Source organism: Epinephelus moara, chromosome 16 (assembly GCF_006386435.1).
Source record: "Epinephelus moara isolate mb chromosome 16, YSFRI_EMoa_1.0, whole genome shotgun sequence".
Classification (NCBI taxonomy): domain Eukaryota; kingdom Metazoa; phylum Chordata; class Actinopteri; order Perciformes; family Serranidae; genus Epinephelus; species Epinephelus moara.
Genome location: NC_065521.1, coordinates 48029627 through 48048814, shown reverse-complemented (window position 1 = coordinate 48048814; position 19188 = coordinate 48029627). Strand labels below are relative to the sequence as shown.

Genomic DNA, 19188 nt, shown 5'->3' with positions numbered 1-19188 from the left:
TTAATAAAACCCTTCATTTAAAAACTGCATTTTGTGTTTACTTGTGTTATCTTTGACTAATGTTTAAATTTGTTTGATGATCTGAAACATTTAAGTGCGGAAAACATGCAAAAAAGTAAGAAATCAGGAAGGGGGCAAACACTTTTTCACACCACTGTATAATAGTAAAACACTGAAAGGAAACATTTTACTGCAAAATGAGTACTGTTACTGTCAGACTTTAGATACATTCTGCCTTTCATACTGACATGCTTTTAATTTAGTAAAATTTGGATACAGGACTTATACTTGTAATGTAGTATTTTGCAGTGTGGTATTAGTATTTTTACATAAAGGATTTGAAAACTTCTCCCACCACTGATTACCACTTATGGCACAACTGCATGCAACATATTTTAAATATTTTCATTATAAAAGAACACTTTCACATAAACCTATCGATTACTATGTTTAGATTTATAACGTTGGTAATAAGTTTAATTTAAGTTTCTGTATTCATATAACTCTCTTGAAAACAATTAGCAATACCACAATGTAAATATACTCTATTCAAAATTTTAATTTAGCACAAAAGTTTTAGTAACCAAATACATTAAAAGTACAAGTAAATATTATATAAGCAATATTCAATTATGATAGAAAAAGTAATACTACTATTTTAAAACTGTTGGATAGTTGACCCTATAACAATGCAACAGAAATTGCAATCTAAAAACTGTCCGATAAAATCAGTGGAGTAAAAAAGGTATGATAATTCTCTTTGAGGAATTATGAAGTTACATTAAATAGAAGTCCTCAACCTAAGTACTTCAGAGTTGTTTTAAAGTACAGTACTTGAGTAAATGAAAATTGTTTAATTACATTACTGTATGTGGTAAAAATGTAAAATTATGTCAAATATGTTTTAAGTGGCAAAAATGTGATTATGCTCATGTGAGCATATAGTACAGCAATAGATAAAAAAAAAAAAGCTGCCAAATAAAAAAAAAACTTTTTACCAAAAAGTAGTAACCCAGAGATGCAAGTAAAACTTGGTTGTACATCTTTAAAACCAAAAATAATTAAAATATATATATATACATATGTGTATATATATATATATATATATATATATATACTTAATTGTTGTATAAAAGGACAGCAGCAAAAGTTATTCTATACTTTCAGACTAATGAAGAAATGGGTCCTTTAGTGTCACAGAAAAACACACACAAAGACGAAGTAACATAACCAATTTTTATTTTAAAATAAAAACTGGTAGCACCTTGTCACTTTGAGTTTTGGTCAGATCAGGTAGACAAAATGAGTGATTTATTCTAATAAACAAAGACAAATTGTGACTGTCAATACAAATACTTTTGGTCATCACAACTGGTACAATTTCATTGTCATATTTTACTAGTTACCATGCAGGCAATAATTGCATCAGACATTAAACATCATAGAAAAACCATATTACCCAGGAAACATAACCCCACAAAATATCTCTTGTACTGAATTAAAAATGGAAAAAGAAAATGTTTTCTTGCATGACTGAATCTTGGATTTACATCTGTTTGTGTATTTCATTTAACTGATCAAGTTGTTGAATTATCTATGAACTTTGACAGGAAAGTGTGTGTTATTTAGGCACAGATAAAACAGTTTAACACAAGGCCAGCCTCAAAGTAGGCAAGTGGATTACAATACAAAATGTTATGCAGTAAGAAGTACTGGACAATACAGATTTTTGGCCAATAAATATAGAAAAAACACTCACACATGCTAAAAAAATCAAATTTGATATTTTCAAGTGTTGCACTGCAAGTACCACAGCCACATGGCATTACACTTGCTCTTGACAGTGTTTTCTCACGCTCAGCATGACACATCAGAGTGTGTAGGCCTACAAATCTCTTTTCAGGCAGAACACCATTCTCTGTCCGAATTTCAAAGGCACAGTTTTTACTTTCAGCACTGTCAATATAAAACAAGTGCAAGTTGTTTGTCATATATTTATAAAAGAAAACACATAGTAACAAATGAATTATTATTAAACATTGACTGAAAACTGTGGCATTTACGGTCATCCTATGTGCCAACGTATTCCAGTGTGTCTGCTTTCAACGGACCATCAAAGACAAGATTTCACCCTGTTTACTTAACTTATATCAAATATCAATCTGAACACTAATGATGTATATCTGCATGTTTTTGTAGAAATCATGTTATAGTACAAATAAGTAAAATGCACTTTTGTTCCGCTGCTCATTTACAGGTAAATAAGGCTACAGTAATGTTTACATCTGCTGAATGCAATTATTGACTGGCTACTCAGGAGGTACTGTCCATGTCATTACAGAACTGGGTTGCATAGAGGAACCATGTTCACTGTTTAAAAATAGATTTCCTTATAAAACAACCTATAAGAAGAAATCAATTAATGTATAAAATCTGGTGGAAAATTTCAAAAAAGAGCTGATGTTAGTTTTTGTTGTTCCTTAAAAGGCACACGAATTAAAAAAAAAAAAAAAAAAAAAAAAAACAAGGTCCAAAAGTCAAGTCAGGGCAGGCAGGCTTCTGCTTTGGCAAATGAACCACTTTAATATTCTAACTGGAGTGATTGTGATGGGATTGCTTTGGTTGTTGTTTCCCGCTCCTTCAAATAGTGGTTGTCAATAATGTCAGCACTGAGGTTAAGAGGAAAGGCCTCAGATTGCGATCTATAGTTTCAGCAAACACATTGTGTTTTCCTGACTTGCAATTTCCTCAACCCCCCCCCCCCCCCCNCCTGACTTGCAATTTCCTCAACCCCCCCCCCCCATGCTAATGCAACTTTCTAAACAGAGGATTTTGTGCAGAGGCAAGGAGAACAACGTCAGAAAACTCTAGAATCTATTCGGTTCTATTGTAGTTGAAGAAGTTTCAAGCTGAGCAGGTCCATAGAGAGCTTAATGTCCACGAAGCTGGTCCAAATGGGTATAAACATTATCAGCTTGACTAAGTTCCTCAAACACAGGCAGAAGGTTGAGCAGCTCAGCGTCGTCCACGTCATCAAACCATGACACCACAGGAACCTGATGGAAACAAACTGTCAATCACAAACTGCTGGCTTTAACATCAAATATTCACATATAAACTGCACCTGCCAGAAGTGTAAATACAGTAAGAATCCAAAGCAGCACATAATTTTAATCAGGTGAACCATTTTAATCTGTATGTTTCTGTAAATAAAATTAGAACTGAAACAACCAGCAACTATTGTCATAATCAATAAATTGTGTTAGTCATTTTTCAAGCAAAAATGCCATCAGCTACTGACGTGAAATATTTGCTGCTTTTCTTTGTCATATATGAGAGTAAATGTTATGTCATTGGGTTTTTGGACCGTTGGTAGGACAAAACAAAACATTTGATGGCATTATAATAATTACTTTTCACTATTTTGTACCATATTACGAACAAAACGATAAGTCAATAAAGTAATCTCTCAGAGCACTGAGAACTAAATCAGCTAATTTAATTTATTATTTTTTATGAGCTCATCTCACATGGACCACAAACCTTCTCATCAAGCTTGAGGTCTGGAAAAAATCTTGTCAAAAAAGTTTGTGAAATAAGATCTAGGCTTTAGTACAAGCAAGTTATCCTTTGCATAATTTTTATTCTACAGTGTCCCTGCCATTTTTTAAAACTAACTTTTGTTCCCTAAAGGAGCTGTATGTGACAGTCAGAGCATTAATAGAGCAGCAAACCACTATTTGTTATGTAAAGGTAATGGCGTCCTGAGCGGAGAATGAAGTCACGCTCCCTCTCTGTAGGTCATAATCTGAGCTCCTGTGTTCTTTGTTGTGGTAGCTGGTCCAGCCGTGCATGCATGTGAGTCCCGTGTGTATCCAACAGGCTAGCTATTCACTGCTCTGCGCTCATACAGCGGTTACCGTTGATAATGTCGTGTTGACCCACAGTGGCAGGATGGCGTTGTCGCAGAAGGGAAATGCTCAACCTTTTTGTTGACACCTTTAGCTTTGTCAGCACTGTTACTGTTGTTTAGCATCGTTGGCACTGTTAGCACCATTACCTGGTAGCAGCCACCTCTATGTTGAAACTGTGTGCATACAATCCCGGTTCAGACTGTGAATAATAAATATGCTCTGATTGTCACACACAGCTAATTTAATTTTTCCAGGCCTCCATGAGCTTAATGAGACACAGGTGTAAGAGCAGGTGCTGCATCTTTTGAATGATGGATATCAATATTTTTTATCACAAGGAGGCACACGATAGCTGAAAAGATCAGCTCAAAACTCACAGCATTATTAGGGTGGAAGATGTAGGAGGCAGGAGAGTTATCCAGGATGAGGGTTTTGTGGAGATCTCTGCCCAGGCGGCTCAAATCCTTGACATAGCAGCCCTGGTGGAATACGCAAGATTCCCGGAATAACCGGGTCCGGAATACACCACACTGATCCAGCAGGTCCGTCACTGGGTCTGCATACTGGTGGAGGCCAGGGGGAGGTGGGGAGTGGGTGAGGGGAGAGCAGGTTGGACCAATGAAGCACTTTCTACCAATGGTGGATATTTAATAGAACAGCAAATAGCTATGAAACAGCATCACACATCCAAAATATCTACTTGTCTGGATTGGGTTGCACCAGCTATTTATAATTCCACTAATAGATTCATGTTGTCATCCCTGAGTTCTTAGTAAATATCAAGTAGTCAAACTCGTGATTCCTAAACCGGGTTGCACCAATAAAACTTAAGAAAGTCACTGTGGCAGCACAAACTGTAATAGAACTGCCAAACAGAACAGTTTTATGGGACTTAACTTTGTTTAATGAATGCATGCATGAGAATTATATGTGTTTTTTAGAGTTTGCAATATTCATTACGTATAGAATTAGTGGAAGATATACGATTATGCTAACTTCAGCTGCACTGTTTAGTCACTTGGTCAGATATGTCGACCATACAATAATACCTCTTTATCTTCAAACCAAACGATCACATGTTAGCAAGCTACCTAAATCTGCAATGATTAGACAAATAGTCGATTGCCAGAGAATTACTGGCAACATTCTGATCATCGAATAATCGCTTTAGTCATTTTTTACAGCAAAAAAGCCAAACATCTGCTGGTTTCATGCATCTTAAATGTGAAATTTTGATGCTTCTCTTTGTCATACATAATTCTAAGACTGTTGGTCTGATGAAATAACCATCAGAAGATGTCGCCTTGGGCTCTGGAAAATTACACAGACATTTTTCACTATTTTCTGACATTTTAATCGAGAAAATAAATAGCAGATTAATCAAAATTTAACTATCTTGTGTATGTGATGTATCCCATTTTATTGTATTTAAACATCTACACTTACATTATCACAAGGCTAAGTTTGAGCTTACAAAGAGTTGATGCAAGCGGCTCCAGATGAGCACAGAAACAAACCATAGCCTCAAACATGAGCATGGTGTCTACTTAGAGCATGTTACGCAGCTGCTATCACAGTAAAAGCAGAACTAAAGAGGCAGGAGAAAGCAGAACAACCTCTGATAGATCAGACAGGACAGCAAACATCAAACACACACACACACAAAAAAAAAACTTGCTGAATAAGATATCTATTTTAGTATCTGCTTCAGTATCTGATGTGAAAAGTACCTTAGCAAGACTGGCTGTAAACAGCACACATTCAAACAACTCTCCCATTCTCTGCAGGAACTCATCCACATACGGCCTCTTCAGCACATACACCTGTGAAACAAACAGACTGTCAGTTAACAGTCCCACCAGTTTTACTCTCATTTAAATGTCTTTACATTTGAACCATCGACTTATTGTTTCCATCCGTTGGCTGCTAATGGCCAGTTCCTGAAACAAGTAATCAAGAATAGGCCGTGCCAGTGTTAACCAGCCTATCCTGGATTACTTGAACCAGGCAGAGGCCCACAGAGGGTTGCTTACCAGCACATGGGGTCCCAGGGATCACATTTCTGAGTTAATTACATTTCCACATGTCCAATAGTGAGAAGTTGGGCAAATGAAGTTGGGCTAATGGTCCAATACAGTGTGCTAGTTGAGCATTTTTTCAGCATCTTCACAGCGGCAGTTAAATGTACTGCATCACTTATTAATGAAACTTTAAATGAACTGGGCTGAAATGACTCATTTTCCTGCTGATGCATCCACTTGCGACTCCCTGTTCAACATCTGGCCAGTAGAGGGCTCCGTGCACCCATCAGAGCAAAAATCTGGCTGATCAGTTACAAGACCCATCCCTTTTTTTAGCTCAGCAACCGCTGCAAACACATCAACGTACATACACAAACACAGCCCCCTCCCCTCCACAGCAAACACACTCACACACAGTAGTTTACCTGGTGTGTGGTCCCCTCTATCTCCACAGGCACGATGAAGTCCGCATTACTAATAGGCTGGAGGGAGAACACAGAAGGAGATGGTTGGCATGCTCATTCACATGAGCCGCGCTGTGTACATTCACATGGCATTACATAACAAGTGAACACTTAGAACCAGACTCCACACCGCTGCCATAAATTACAGCGAAGAGCCTACACAAACAGAACATAATTCACTTGATGTTCCTCGAGCACATGTGATGGTTTTAGTGAAGAAATTCTGATAGAAATTAATAAACAACCAGACCGATGCACTGCTGTCACAAGATGCCATTATGTGTAACATTTACTTGATGTTTGTTAAAATGAGGCATCAACGTGAAGAAAAATAAGCTTATGTGGTGTTACAGTGAAGGATTTCTTTGCTTTGGTACCTTGAATGAGCTATGCACCAGGGTCTCATCCAGGTCTATGACCACACATATCTTCCCTTGGTCCTGGGCCTCCACCTCAGGCAGGAGGCTCGGTTCAGACTGCTAAGGAGACACACAAAGGATTTTTTAATGGCACCGTCCCACACACACCTGTATAATTTCTCTTGTGTTATGTTTATACCTAAGAAGCATGATTAGTCCTGATAGTGCAGTGATTTATATGAAAATCCGACCGCTGCTGTTTAATTTTACCTCTGGGAAATTAGATAAGACTCAGTTTTGGAGCTTCATGTATGTGTGGAAGGATGAAGGAGTGGGCTTCATTATGTCCTGTAACAGCTTCTATGTTGCATATATTTAAGATTAGCATATTTATGTCTTTGGTTATATCTCCCAAAAGCATCTCTGCAGGCATTATCTGCAGGGAGAACACATTAGCTTGACATGATCTCATTTTTAGATATCCAGTTTTCCCCCTTTGTTATTTCGGTTTCACTTTGGGCTCCCTGTGAGCACAGTCAATCTGAAATTAATTATTAATATATTACATAACGTAAATACGTTATCCGTAAGAAAGGCAAAAACTCTGAGAATAAATACTAAACATGGGCAACAACAACAACATTATTTCCCCAACTAAACAACATGATGCAACATAACCCCACCGGCGCCAACGTTTAATTTGGTTTGATTTCAGTGCCATACAATAACCAGGCCCTACAGATGCTTCTTCCTGTTTGCTCCTGATGCTGGAGGACACTCCTCAATGTGAACAAACATGGCATCTCATTAAAATGCCCCTTACATGGTACTGAAGCTCTAATCAGGCTGACAGCGTTCACCAGCGTGGCCAGCCGTGTGCAGCAGGCGCTCAAGGCTTTATTTTTTTTCTCCACCTCAGCAATTACCAGGCACACAATACACCATTCTCTGCTCGCTGTCTGCCTAAAGGATTGATAGTCGCTCTGTCGTTCTTATCTCCCTTGGAGGATCAAGTACGAACATCAAAGTGATTCCATATCCGCAGACAGTTGCGGTTAGCTTTCAAGATGTTCAGAGCAGGTGCAATAGTGGCTTTAGTGCGCAGTTGTAAAGAAAATAGTGCTTGAAGACAATAATAAGCTCATTTTTACAACAGCATGTTTAGTTTATTCCTACAGATGGCCAAACTATTCAAACACCTCCTCTTTTATGGTGAGCAGAGTGTGTGTGTGTGTGTGTGTGTGTGTGTGTGTGTGGGTGCGACAAGGAAGTGAAATGTTAAATAAACAAAAATAAAGGCAGAGCTGAACTGAGGTCTTCAAATTGTTTTCAGTGGTGTGAAACATTGCTGGAATAAGAATAGTGTTACCTTGACAACCGTCCCATTTTCCTGTGACTCCAGCAAGGGCTGCTGGGAAGGTGGTGGTGTTGGTGGTGGTGGTTTGGGGCCATCCTGAGCTTGGAGGCAACAGAAGAGCGCTTTGAAGATGTTACAACTCCGAGGCTGTTTCAGGGCAGACCGGCTCACCTGGCCTGTTTAGCACAGAGAAAGACACACTTTCATGAGCAAACCAAGTAAAACTGCAGGTAGTCAACATGGAAATGCTAAGTGGGGCCTTGAATCACACGTCAGATACACGTAATCTAATGTTTTTTCCTCCCACACACACCAAACAAATCTTGTTACATGAAACTAGATGGAAATTTGATCAAAATCAATCACTTCAATTCAGCATAATTTGTCATGAGCTACTTGTAAAGTGTAAAATGAGCTTCCCCCTTTCCTAAAGGCACCATCCATCTGTCTACAGGGATGGCACAGCCCGCACATGAAATCTGTTTTTAATGCGCCTGCCTCTGCTGCTGTTGCTGCTGCTGGAAATGGCTGGTACATGTTATATAATCACAGAGGGCGGGAAAACCCACACTTTCAGCACTACCTTCAACAGAAAACACAGACAGAAAACATTCCAACCATTTTAAACTCCAAGACCTTACGGGGCTGCCTGAAGCTAGCCAGAACAGACGGACAGACAGGCAGGCAGTGAGTCGGACAAGCAGTCACACCTCAGTGCTCTGTGGAGGTCTTTGATCAGTCACCGTAACCCTGACTGTCCCAGCCCCATACAAGACTTGTGGTGAAAGAAAGGGAGAAAAGCATTCCTGCAAGTCCCCTCTAGTGTGTTTCATGTGAGGACTTGCAAACTGAATTTATACCCATCAATAAGAGGCATCATAGTAAACACCCTCAGCCTTTACTGGAAAGAGGAACTGTTGATAACCGCAAAAGTGGAGAGAAAAAGAAAGAGATTTTTTTGTACTAATAATCCACTTTCCATGCTGACCCTCACTGCTCTGAAGACATAATGCAGACACACCAATGACCATGTTACACAACACCATGTTTAAGAGACAAAGGAGCTTGATTTGGTAATTCCTCAGATGTCCACTCTTTCATTAGTCCTGCACACTTCTCTTTTCCTGAAAATATCATAATATCCCTTCAATATAATCCACTTGATTAATGTGAATCCTGACAGCCAATCAGTGTAAGACAGCCTATTGATTTCCCACAGGAAGGCAGTATTGGCCATGTATGACATAACACATTTATTATATCCCCTCTGCATGTAAAAGGATGGACAGAGAACAGCAGATTAATCCTGCAGTGATCTACTGGTGACAGGATGCGATATATTACTTTACCCCCACTCAATCTTACAAAACATGCACAGCAAAAAAATAAATAATTTTCCAAACCCGCACATTTAAACGTTACCTGCAATCATGCAATGTGCACGATATCAGCAGCCATGCAGTGAGCCAGAATCAATGAGCAAAGCCTCTTTCAAGCCTGAGGAAAGCGTGCAAACAACGAAATCTTTGAAACGGCGCTACAATGGGCGTGTGCAGAGGGGTGTGTTTGTGCATTCCGCTGTCAACACCGCGGCACCTGGTATTTCTATACAGTCCCCCTGTTAATCAGCAGCCACTCCAGAGCCCCTTTTACACCCATCAGCCTGTGATATGTTTTATGATTTAATACAGAAACTGTGCTGTTTGTCTGTCTGGTAAAATCCAAGCAAACGTGGGAACAGTGCAGCAGTCTTTCTAATGCTACTGCCGCGCACTGATCTGTGACCACCACCTCCATCACCATCACCACCTCCCCCTATCTAAAATATGAACAAAACACCACATCATAGTTTATAAATGAACCAAACAGCTTGGTTTACACTGTACTGTTGTGCTGCCTGTGGTGACAGACGAGCTCCTCGCGCTGTACCTGGTAGTAGTAGGATATGGGATGGTGCCAAACAAGCTGGAACCTGATCGACATAAATACACGGCAGCTTGGGGTTTTTTTTTTTTTGGAGAGCTTGCCATGATCACCAGCAGCACCACCAGCACTGATGAGAACTCAGCCATAATCACAACACCACATGTTAAGAAGCAGCACAAAAAAAGAGATAAAAACAGGATCAACAATGGCTAAGCTCTGGATGGCAAACCCAGTGCGTAATGGAGACTGTGAACTTATACTTGACCTTCTATTCAATAGTGTAGGAGCATTTTAGCCGTGGCAAAGCGACATGATAATCTCACTCCTGGTGGGTGTTGTTTTATTTTTATTCTAGGAGTTGTTGCTCTTTGTGGTCTGCAGGTGAGGAAAAACAGCCTCTGGGTGCAACAGCATTAAGCAAATTATGTCTATGTCACATTGCGTTTGTGATTAGATGTAAATAAGAAGATATTTTTGGGTGAATGTGAAACAGAAAGGGGGCAATGCGCCTCTTTGACCGCGCGTCCGCAGCGCTCAACTGTCAAATGGGGGCACTACAGGCTTTCTCAATACACCAATCATTATTCAGAAAATACTCAAATAAAACCACACCACATGAAGCGGATATACCACTGCTTTAAAAGCACATATACACACACATTTAACACGGGCCCATCTCACCTGTTTTCGGTGACACTTGAACGTCTTCTTTCTGCACTTGGGTGATAACAGAACTTTCCATCTGACAATCACGGAGCCCTCAAAATCCTCAAATCCTGTCCCCGAGCACTGATGGGCATCCCTCATTGGGTTTTATTGGCAAGTCGACTCAATTATTCGCCGAGGTAACTTGTCACATCCGCCTCAGTAACAATCCCCGATGAGAGTAGGATTTATCTTGTTCCTGGGTTTCTTTATTCCCCCGCCGTTTCTTCTTCTTCTTCTCTCGGAGGTCCGCCGCCTGGGGAGGGGGCAAGGCACTTGGATATGTTTTTTTGGAGGCTATTTGAGCCTCTGTCAGCTCCGTCGTCTCGGGTTTACCACTACTATTACGGGTAATGTCGCCGAGCAGCCCCCCTCTACCCGTCGCTGCGAAGTCTTCACTCTTGCACCAACAACATGGAGAATCCAGGCGAGAGAAGGAAAACAACCGAGGAAATGGGGCAAGGGAGGGCGGTTTCAAGCCCCCCCTTACTACAGATAAACAACATCGCCCGAAAGGCCTCAAACAGCGACGGAAAACACCGAGAGTCGACCTCTACCGTCGGCTTCGGTGCGATAAAACGGATTTCCGTGATCGGTAAGATGTAAAATATGAGTTTTGTTGTTATCCGGGGCTTTGTTTTTCTACGGTTGGGACTCCGCGGGCGCCTTGAAACCGTCCCTGCGCCCTGATTGGACGCCCGGGAGGAGGAGGGGCGTGGCCAAGGCATTCCTCCCCGTCCTGCACGCGCCGCGCCGAACACATTCCAGCGCTGCTCGTACAAATGAGATCACATTGTTTGTAAATTATTTAAAAAATAATGTTAATTTCTGCAACTGCATTAACATAACAAAGACGACAGGCAGCGTATGTACCCGTTATTACAAATTAATTTATGTGTTTATTACGTTTGTTTTATTTATTTATTTATTTGTATTTATTTTCTACAAATATATGTATTTATTGTTTGTAGTCCGCTTCTTTTTACTGTTATTCAACGTTAATAAATGTATCAGAGGAGTCTAAAATATTATTAATTATAAGCCAACAATAGTGAAATTATCTCAAAACAAAAGCACTTTACTTTATGGGGGAAAAAATGTTTAAAAGTCCACACTTCACGTGTTACCTTTTAGTTTCCAAGCATACAATTCGCGGTTTTAACGTGTAAAAACGCGATATCATAACCACTGATTATCAGGAAACAAACATCAAAGCCGAGCCTGTTAAATAACATGCTAAAAAGTATATATACAGTCAACAACACTTAACAAACAATATGCATGATGCATGTAACAACCTATAGATAATCTTATAGACCTCCTCAGTTTACATTGAATATGTCTATCCTGCATCAGAGTGGTGTTGTTGGTAACTTCATGCAGAGCTACACGTAACTGTCCCTCAGTAGTACTTTTTTGCAGGGCAGGCCTTTTGGGTAACAGAGGGCAGAGTGAAACCGATGACCCAGGCTCCTTTCATTTTCTCTCCACTCTTGCTTCCCTTTACTGACACAATCATAAAATGAAACTTTAACTTGTTCTCTGCCTGAAAACTGCTGGGGGACTTTTCTCTTTTGGCAAACCACCGAACATTTGTGCAACAACAGGCTCTGATGCAGTTATTTTGCTGCTGATTATAAACTTTAAAAGGTTGGTTGCATTGTTTAAAAATACAGACAAGTATGAAGTTTAATCAACTCTGTTCAGAGTTTGTGATTATTTAGGTCTTAATCCAGTCAGTAATTAGACAACAAATGCACAAACAGCTGCCGTTACTATTGTTTTTAATTAAAACAACTTAAACTCAGCTGCAGATAAATCCTGTGTATTTTATAATAATTTTTCACCATATAGAGTGTAGTGATCTACTGAGTAGCTAGACCTGAAACATATTTGTTTTACCCTGTTCAAATAAATAGAAGAGGGTTTGACATCATGTTAGGCAACATGGTCACCCAGTGGGACCCCAGATATTTATATTTACAGCATGGAGGCTCTGCAACGCCTCCTCAGAGTAAATCACAGTCATCCCCTCACTGTAATGCACATTGAGCAACTGAGATGTGGAGTTAAGTGACAGCAGATACTTGCTATATTTAGGCACATCAACACACATGAGATTGATGTAAAGGACACAGACTGCACGCATCCATAAGATGAGGAAAACAATAAAATAAACTTGTTAATAAAAGGAATAACTGCACAGTTGAAATAGTCACCCGGCCCATTCCAAACCCATGTGGGCCCATTACACCACGAGCTCAGCCAGTGCCCACAGTGGCCACAATGCAAGACATAAACAAGAATGGCCCCGCTGTTTGCATTCCTGGTGTCGGACATTTTAGGGCAGCACTGACAGATCTGTGTAAAAATATATACAAAATAAGTACGGACCGCACAGCTGGAAAATGTCATGCGGTTTACAGCTGATGCCACTGTTTACTAAATCAACTTGAAATTCATTATCTGTGCCTGATCTCTGATGCGTCTTGCCCTCTTCTCCTTCTTCATCTGTTGCATTCCTCTTAACAGAAGACACAGAAAGAGTAAAGAGGGTCAGCTGGTGTTTGAGGCCCTGTGCTGAGTGTTAAGGGTGCCGCAGTTGTACCCCTGGAAAGATCTGCCCAAAACATGTGACTTCAAACATCAGGTACAAGTTAAAGCCACATCCATCTTCCATCAGTCAACAGGACTAATGTGCAAGCACGTAAAAAAACAGCGTGAGGCGAAGGAGAAATAAATCACAAGTGTAGAATTCATCAGAGGGAAAAGGGAAAAGAAATGCAAACAAATGTGATTATCTTTAAATGATCCTGACATACAAGTCCTGTGTTTCCATGTTGTGGTTTATTGTGTTTGTTCAGTGCCACTCTTTGTTTACAATTCAATAACGCATTGAATGATTTTTATAATTGCAGTTCATTAAATCAGTCAGTCCTGGAAAGCCACAGTAATAAAACAACACTGGGTTTTCTGCTGTAGTAAATGCATCAAGGACGTCTTTTGGCAAAAATAAATCAACTTAAGTCACAACACGTTAAAGCAAATACACAAATACAACACTGTTAAAATATCTTATGAAAAAATCTGTTCATATATCACCAAGGCCACACACAAAGATTAAAAGATATTCTGTCCAAAGCTGTTCATCAAGTTACTGTGTAGCCAAAATCAGTGGTGATGTTGACATAAATGGCAAAAAATAAAAATCACATTAACCTCTTGCACACATACACACACACACACACACACACAAATATAAACTCCATCCATCAGGCGTTGTGGTTCTATTTCTACATTTCACACCTGGGAATCCACAGTGTCTACTTACAGCCCCATGCACTCTGCCATGCATTAGCTACATCCAATCATGTTGATGACAAACTAGCTGTTGAAATGTGCTTGCAGCATCTGAGCCTCATGTAGGGCTGGGACTGTAGGGTCTACAATCATGTGATTTGCTGGAAGAGCCCACCCTCCCTCTCCCTCCCCCCTCACACCCTCCTCTCCTCCCCTACCCTCCCAGCTCGCAGGCCTGCCCCTGAGTGGCCTCTGCTAGGCTATGTTTCCAGGAAAGGGGCCTACTGGACAGGCTGTGAGGCCTAGGCAGGGAGACATTGGCTCATTGAGAAAAACAAAAACAGAGAGGGGCGGTGGGAAGACTCTCCCCTCTTACATAACTCTGCCTCCATGACAGGAAAAAAAAAAGTTCCCCGCCACAATGCAAAGAAAAACCTGTCCGTCCGCCTCTCCTCGGCTTGCAAATGCTGAAGCACTTCAGGACAGGAATTCAGGCAACACTGAAACCAGCAGTGCTTGCTTACTGTTACACAATAGTTGCAACTCTTCAGTCATACCACCACCACAGGCATGTCACACACATCTGAACGCACAGGAACATTAGCGTCAATGCACTGCAGCTCATTTAGTTTGTTTTGTTTGACACTATAATGCTGTTCCTGTGCAGCCTGAACAACACATAAACTGTGATGTAACACACTGTGTCATTTAATGTGTTATGTTATGTTGTTCAGCTCTGGTGGTGAGACATTTACTGTATCTGAGGAGCCTCTCTGGTGGCCTGTACTGCCTCCCCGTGGCCAAAAGAGGAACTGCACTGAGTCTGAAAAATGAATTCAGTTTCCTCAAAGGACAAAAAAAAAGTCCTCAGAGGGTTTAAAGATATATTATGCAGGATTGTTGGTCACTGCTTGTAAACACGCTCGCAGAGACAGTGAAACTAAAAGCCAAACCCTAATTATTTTTGCTCACCTGAGTGCTGTGTGGATACACGCCCATACATCCCTGAAAAAGAATAAATTAAGAAAATACAGGCAGAGGGCAGAGTCTCTGCAGGAAAATGCACCGCCACACACTGAGAGTGGGTCGTAAGTGATGATTGAGAGTGATTATTTCTTTATGAGTCCATAGGGTGCACTGAGGATGAGGTTTTCTGCAGGCTGATGCGCAAGTTAGTATCACCTTGGTTCCCTCGTCAAAAAGCCAATGGGATTTCACACTGGATTTTGGATTATTGCAGAAAATAAGCTCTGTGGCAAGCAAGATCATCTACACGAATGAACACCACTTTTATGATTTTTGAAGTGTAAATGCAATTGCCAGAAGTATAAAGCCAACATTAGGCTATAAACGAGCTACACCACTGTCACATGGCTTCATCATAGCCACCACAACGAGATTGTAAAAGACGTGTTCGGAGTGATGGCGATCTGTAGTCTCATTTAGCCACATGTTAGCAATCACCTTTTTTAAGACACATAAAAGCTTCAAAATTCACAAGTGGGGTATTTACTGATGTGTTTTATGTCATAGAACAAACGTGAAAGTCTCTGAAGCTTGTATTAACCACAGACCTTATTTTAGACATCTAATCAAAAACCCTTCGACCTTTAGACGAGGGAACCTGACGTGAAAGATGCCAACTCATCTCTGTGTTTTAGGACTCATTCCTGCACCACTCTATACATTGTATAGAAATTGTTTTTAAAGGAAAATCCAGCAAAGTATACCTTAAAAAAACTCTTATTTAAATTAGTAAAAGTCTTAAATATTCTCTTGCAGGCATTCGGGAGATGTTCACCTATAAACTAAAAGTGGAATTGAGGGTGTTGCATGAGTTTGTTGTGCTTTTTAATGATTATCTGGTTACAGGTCCCATTCATCTAATTATTATAGCATTAGGAATTATAGTTGCATACAGCTGGAAAAGTACTGGAAAAAAGGTGATACAATAATGAATAATTGTAGGCCACATTGTCCCTATGGTTTTCTATTATACTTTCTTTGGCTGATTTGATCACAAAACAGATATTTAATTTAATTCTATGTGGCGTTAAAAAGGTTTTACTTAACTTGGTGAACCTGCAGAAATCATGAGATAGTTTTGTATCATGTTGTAGAGTGAGATTTATTGTTATGGATTACCTTATTTTACAGTAATCCACGAAATGTTTATTGTGAAAATTTACATTATTTAGTAAGTGGTAAATCTATACATATATGTATCTTATATCTTGTTCTTTGATTTAGACAGGGCACTACAATGACATGGTGCACATTGGCTGTAGTATTAATAACGGCAGAGTGATGCAATGTCAGACAGTGAGGTGATATATCATGTGTTCATTTGTCCTGCTGTTAATGCTGACATTAAAGGGGACCTGGTGACTATCGGGTTAACCGGATAAAGGTTCAGTGTGTCGGATTAAGGGGCATCTTTTGGCAGAACTATTAGTTTATAATTACCTGAAACTAAGAATTGTTTTGTTTTCTTTACCCTAACATGAGCTGTTTATAAACATTTAGAGGGGATCCTTTTCCACTGGGATCCGCCATGTTGTTCTACAGTAGCCCAGAATGGACAAATCAATCACTGGCTCTCGATATGAGCCAGTGATACCATAGATACCGTAGTTCTCCTACACGCTTGGCACATGGAAAAAGTTTCAGTTCTGCAATTTCACTGCTAGATGCCACTAAATCCTACACACTGAACATTTAATAGTTATAGTTATTGAACTTATAAAACCCTCATTCACACCTGTAAACCAAGCGTCAACCTCCGGGGCTGAAAAATGAAGCAAACGCAAACTGATAAAAACTGCAGTTCTTCTAATGACCACTTGAGGCTGGCTCCAGATAAGATACCTGTTAAGATACCCAACTTTACAGCAGAAATAAACATGTTTACAACGGTTGGTCTCTATATCTGATTTCATCATCCATGACAACTGTGCAGTGGGTGAATTTTTATATAACTCACCTGCTTACATTTTATAAAGGGTTAACGTTATGCATTTTGAAGGGTGGGGCCACATGAGTGACAGGCTGTCTGCAAGGCGCTGATATAGTCTTTCAGTCCAGATCCAACCCTCACTCCTCCACAGCTCCACCCTTTTGTACAAATATAGTCACCTCTGGCTCCAAAAAGCCAAGATGGCAACAGCTGAAATACCGAGCTTGAGGCTTCAAAATGGCCGTCCACAAACCAGTGGGTGACATCCATAATATTTTACGGTCCATGCTGTTTGGCAAAAATCATCTGAATTGTTTTACATTATCAGTTATTGAGGAGTGACTATAGATACAGACAATACAAACAGCAGCTTCTTCATTACTAAATAAAATAATCTGTTCCATTTATAAAACAAATTCATTAGATCTACTATAAATAAACCTAGGAAGCACTTAGGAAGACTAAATGTGCTGGAGAGAGTAAAAGGTCAGTCAGGCTGCTCACAGCTGCACCTTTGAAATTAACGTCCACATTTGATTCAGGAGTCAAACTCTGGCTGCCGCTCTATCAGGATGGTCGTGTCATTCCCTCTCTTGTTAGCTGGATCCAGGCAGGAAACTCCCAGAGCGATCAGACACAACCACGCCTGCAGCACAGACACAGACAGAGAGATTACAAATCAATTGATTCATCAGACCAAGATCACATATTTAATAAGGTAAATCTTCAAATGCGAACTATGCTGCTGTGTGATGTGATGATACATTATTTTTCTTTATAACTGTATTTATTAATTTATTTAGTTACTTTTTTAAAGTTAAATCCAAAAGATGTATCCCAACATTCACAAACAGGCTATAAAAATACATTACAATGTAAAATAGAAAACAAAAGGAATTCTAATATAAATAGGAAACAACTACTCATACACATAAAAGGAATATATTCATACAACTCAATCACACAATCTTGGGTACCTGCACTTAAGGGGCGTTATTAGCCACTCTAATTTAGGGCTGCAACTAACGATTGTTTTAATGTTCGACTAATCAGCTGGTTATTTTCTTGATGAATCTTTTGTTCTGTAAAATATCAGGAAATAGTGAAACATTTTGGTTTTCCAGAGCTGTTTTGTAGCAAAGACAATTCCTGCACACTGTCCTGTTACTTGCAACAAACTTCATTAAGCAAACAACGTTTCAGTCGTCAGACCTTCATCAGGTGAAGTAGTAGCACCCGATGAACATTTGTCATCTATGGACAGTTTTTCCTCCTACGCACCTGTCCACAACTTTTTGAAGGCGTGCATGAGCCTCCACATTCAGGTTTTCAGAGCTGATTTGTGCAAACAATAGGAGGGTGCTGACATTTGAGAGGCTGAAAGAATGATTTTTTGGGGCATTTTTGCTTTAGTTAAACACATTTAAATGATTACTTGATTATTAAAATTGTTGCAAATTCATTTACTGTTGTTTTGTTGATTAATCATTGCAGCCATGGGTGATTATGAGACAATGGGCCCCTGGAAACAGACATACAGAAGGCCCCACCACCTCTCCTTCATAGGATCACGACACAGGAATTTTATAGTATTTTTTAGCCTCTTTTTGTGGTTGTTTTGCAACGCTTTGTAACCGTTACGCATCTCTCTGTGGTTTTGTTATGTGTGAATATTTTTTTGCGTCAGTAGTTCTTTTTCCCCTTTATGCGTTGTTATGCCTTTGTTTGTAGTCACATTGGGTGTGTTTGTAGTCCTTTAGCATCTGTTTGTAGTCATTTTGCATGTTTGTAGTCATTCTGGGTGTGTTTGTAGTTGCTGTACTTCTCTTTGTGGTGATTGTGTGTTTCTTTATAGTCATTTTAAGTCTCTTTGTAGTTGCTTTCCATCTCTTGGGGGTCATTTTGTGTCTCTTTGTGGTTGGTTGTAGTCCTTTTTGGTGTGTTTGTAGTCATTGTGGGTGTGGTTGTCGTCATTTTGCATCTATTTTTAGTCATTTTGTGTCTATCTGTAGTTATTTGGGGTGTGTTTGTCGTCATTTTGTGTCTTTTTGTAGTCATTTTGGGTGTGTTTGTCGTCATTTTGTGTCTTTTTGTAGTCATTTTGGGTGTGTTTGTCGTCATTTTGTGTCTTTTTGTAGTCATTTTGGGTGTGTTTGTCGTCATTTTGTGTCTTTTTGTAGTCATTT

At 39.8% G+C, this 19188-nt stretch overlaps 2 protein-coding genes across 3 annotated transcripts in view; both read right to left on the bottom strand.

Annotated features, from left to right (window-relative positions):
- Positions 1-2790: 2790 nt before the first annotated feature.
- On the bottom strand, positions 2791-11167 carry ctdsp2 (CTD (carboxy-terminal domain, RNA polymerase II, polypeptide A) small phosphatase 2). 2 transcript variants are annotated; one of them, XM_050065500.1, is made up of 7 exons: positions 10723-11167; positions 8128-8291; positions 6777-6875; positions 6361-6417; positions 5645-5737; positions 4292-4477; positions 2791-3056 (listed from the first exon to the last, which is right to left on the bottom strand). In XM_050065500.1, the coding sequence occupies exons 1-7, from the start codon at positions 10781-10783 to the stop codon at positions 2931-2933; spliced, it is 786 nt and encodes a 261-aa protein (XP_049921457.1). In that variant the 5' UTR covers positions 10784-11167; the 3' UTR covers positions 2791-2930. The 2 variants fall into 2 exon arrangements, with proteins under 2 accessions (XP_049921457.1, XP_049921456.1); XM_050065499.1 differs by having other exon boundaries at positions 6777-6878; positions 10723-11164.
- Positions 11168-17004: 5837 nt separating this feature from the next.
- Positions 17005-19188, bottom strand: part of LOC126403073 (natural resistance-associated macrophage protein 2-like) — a 31039-nt gene continuing 28855 nt past the window's right edge. Inside the window, exon 16 of the mRNA XM_050065496.1 lies at positions 17005-17648. Coding sequence (XP_049921453.1) covers positions 17541-17648 — 108 coding nt within the window. The 3' untranslated portion in view covers positions 17005-17540. The remainder of the gene's footprint in view (positions 17649-19188) is intronic.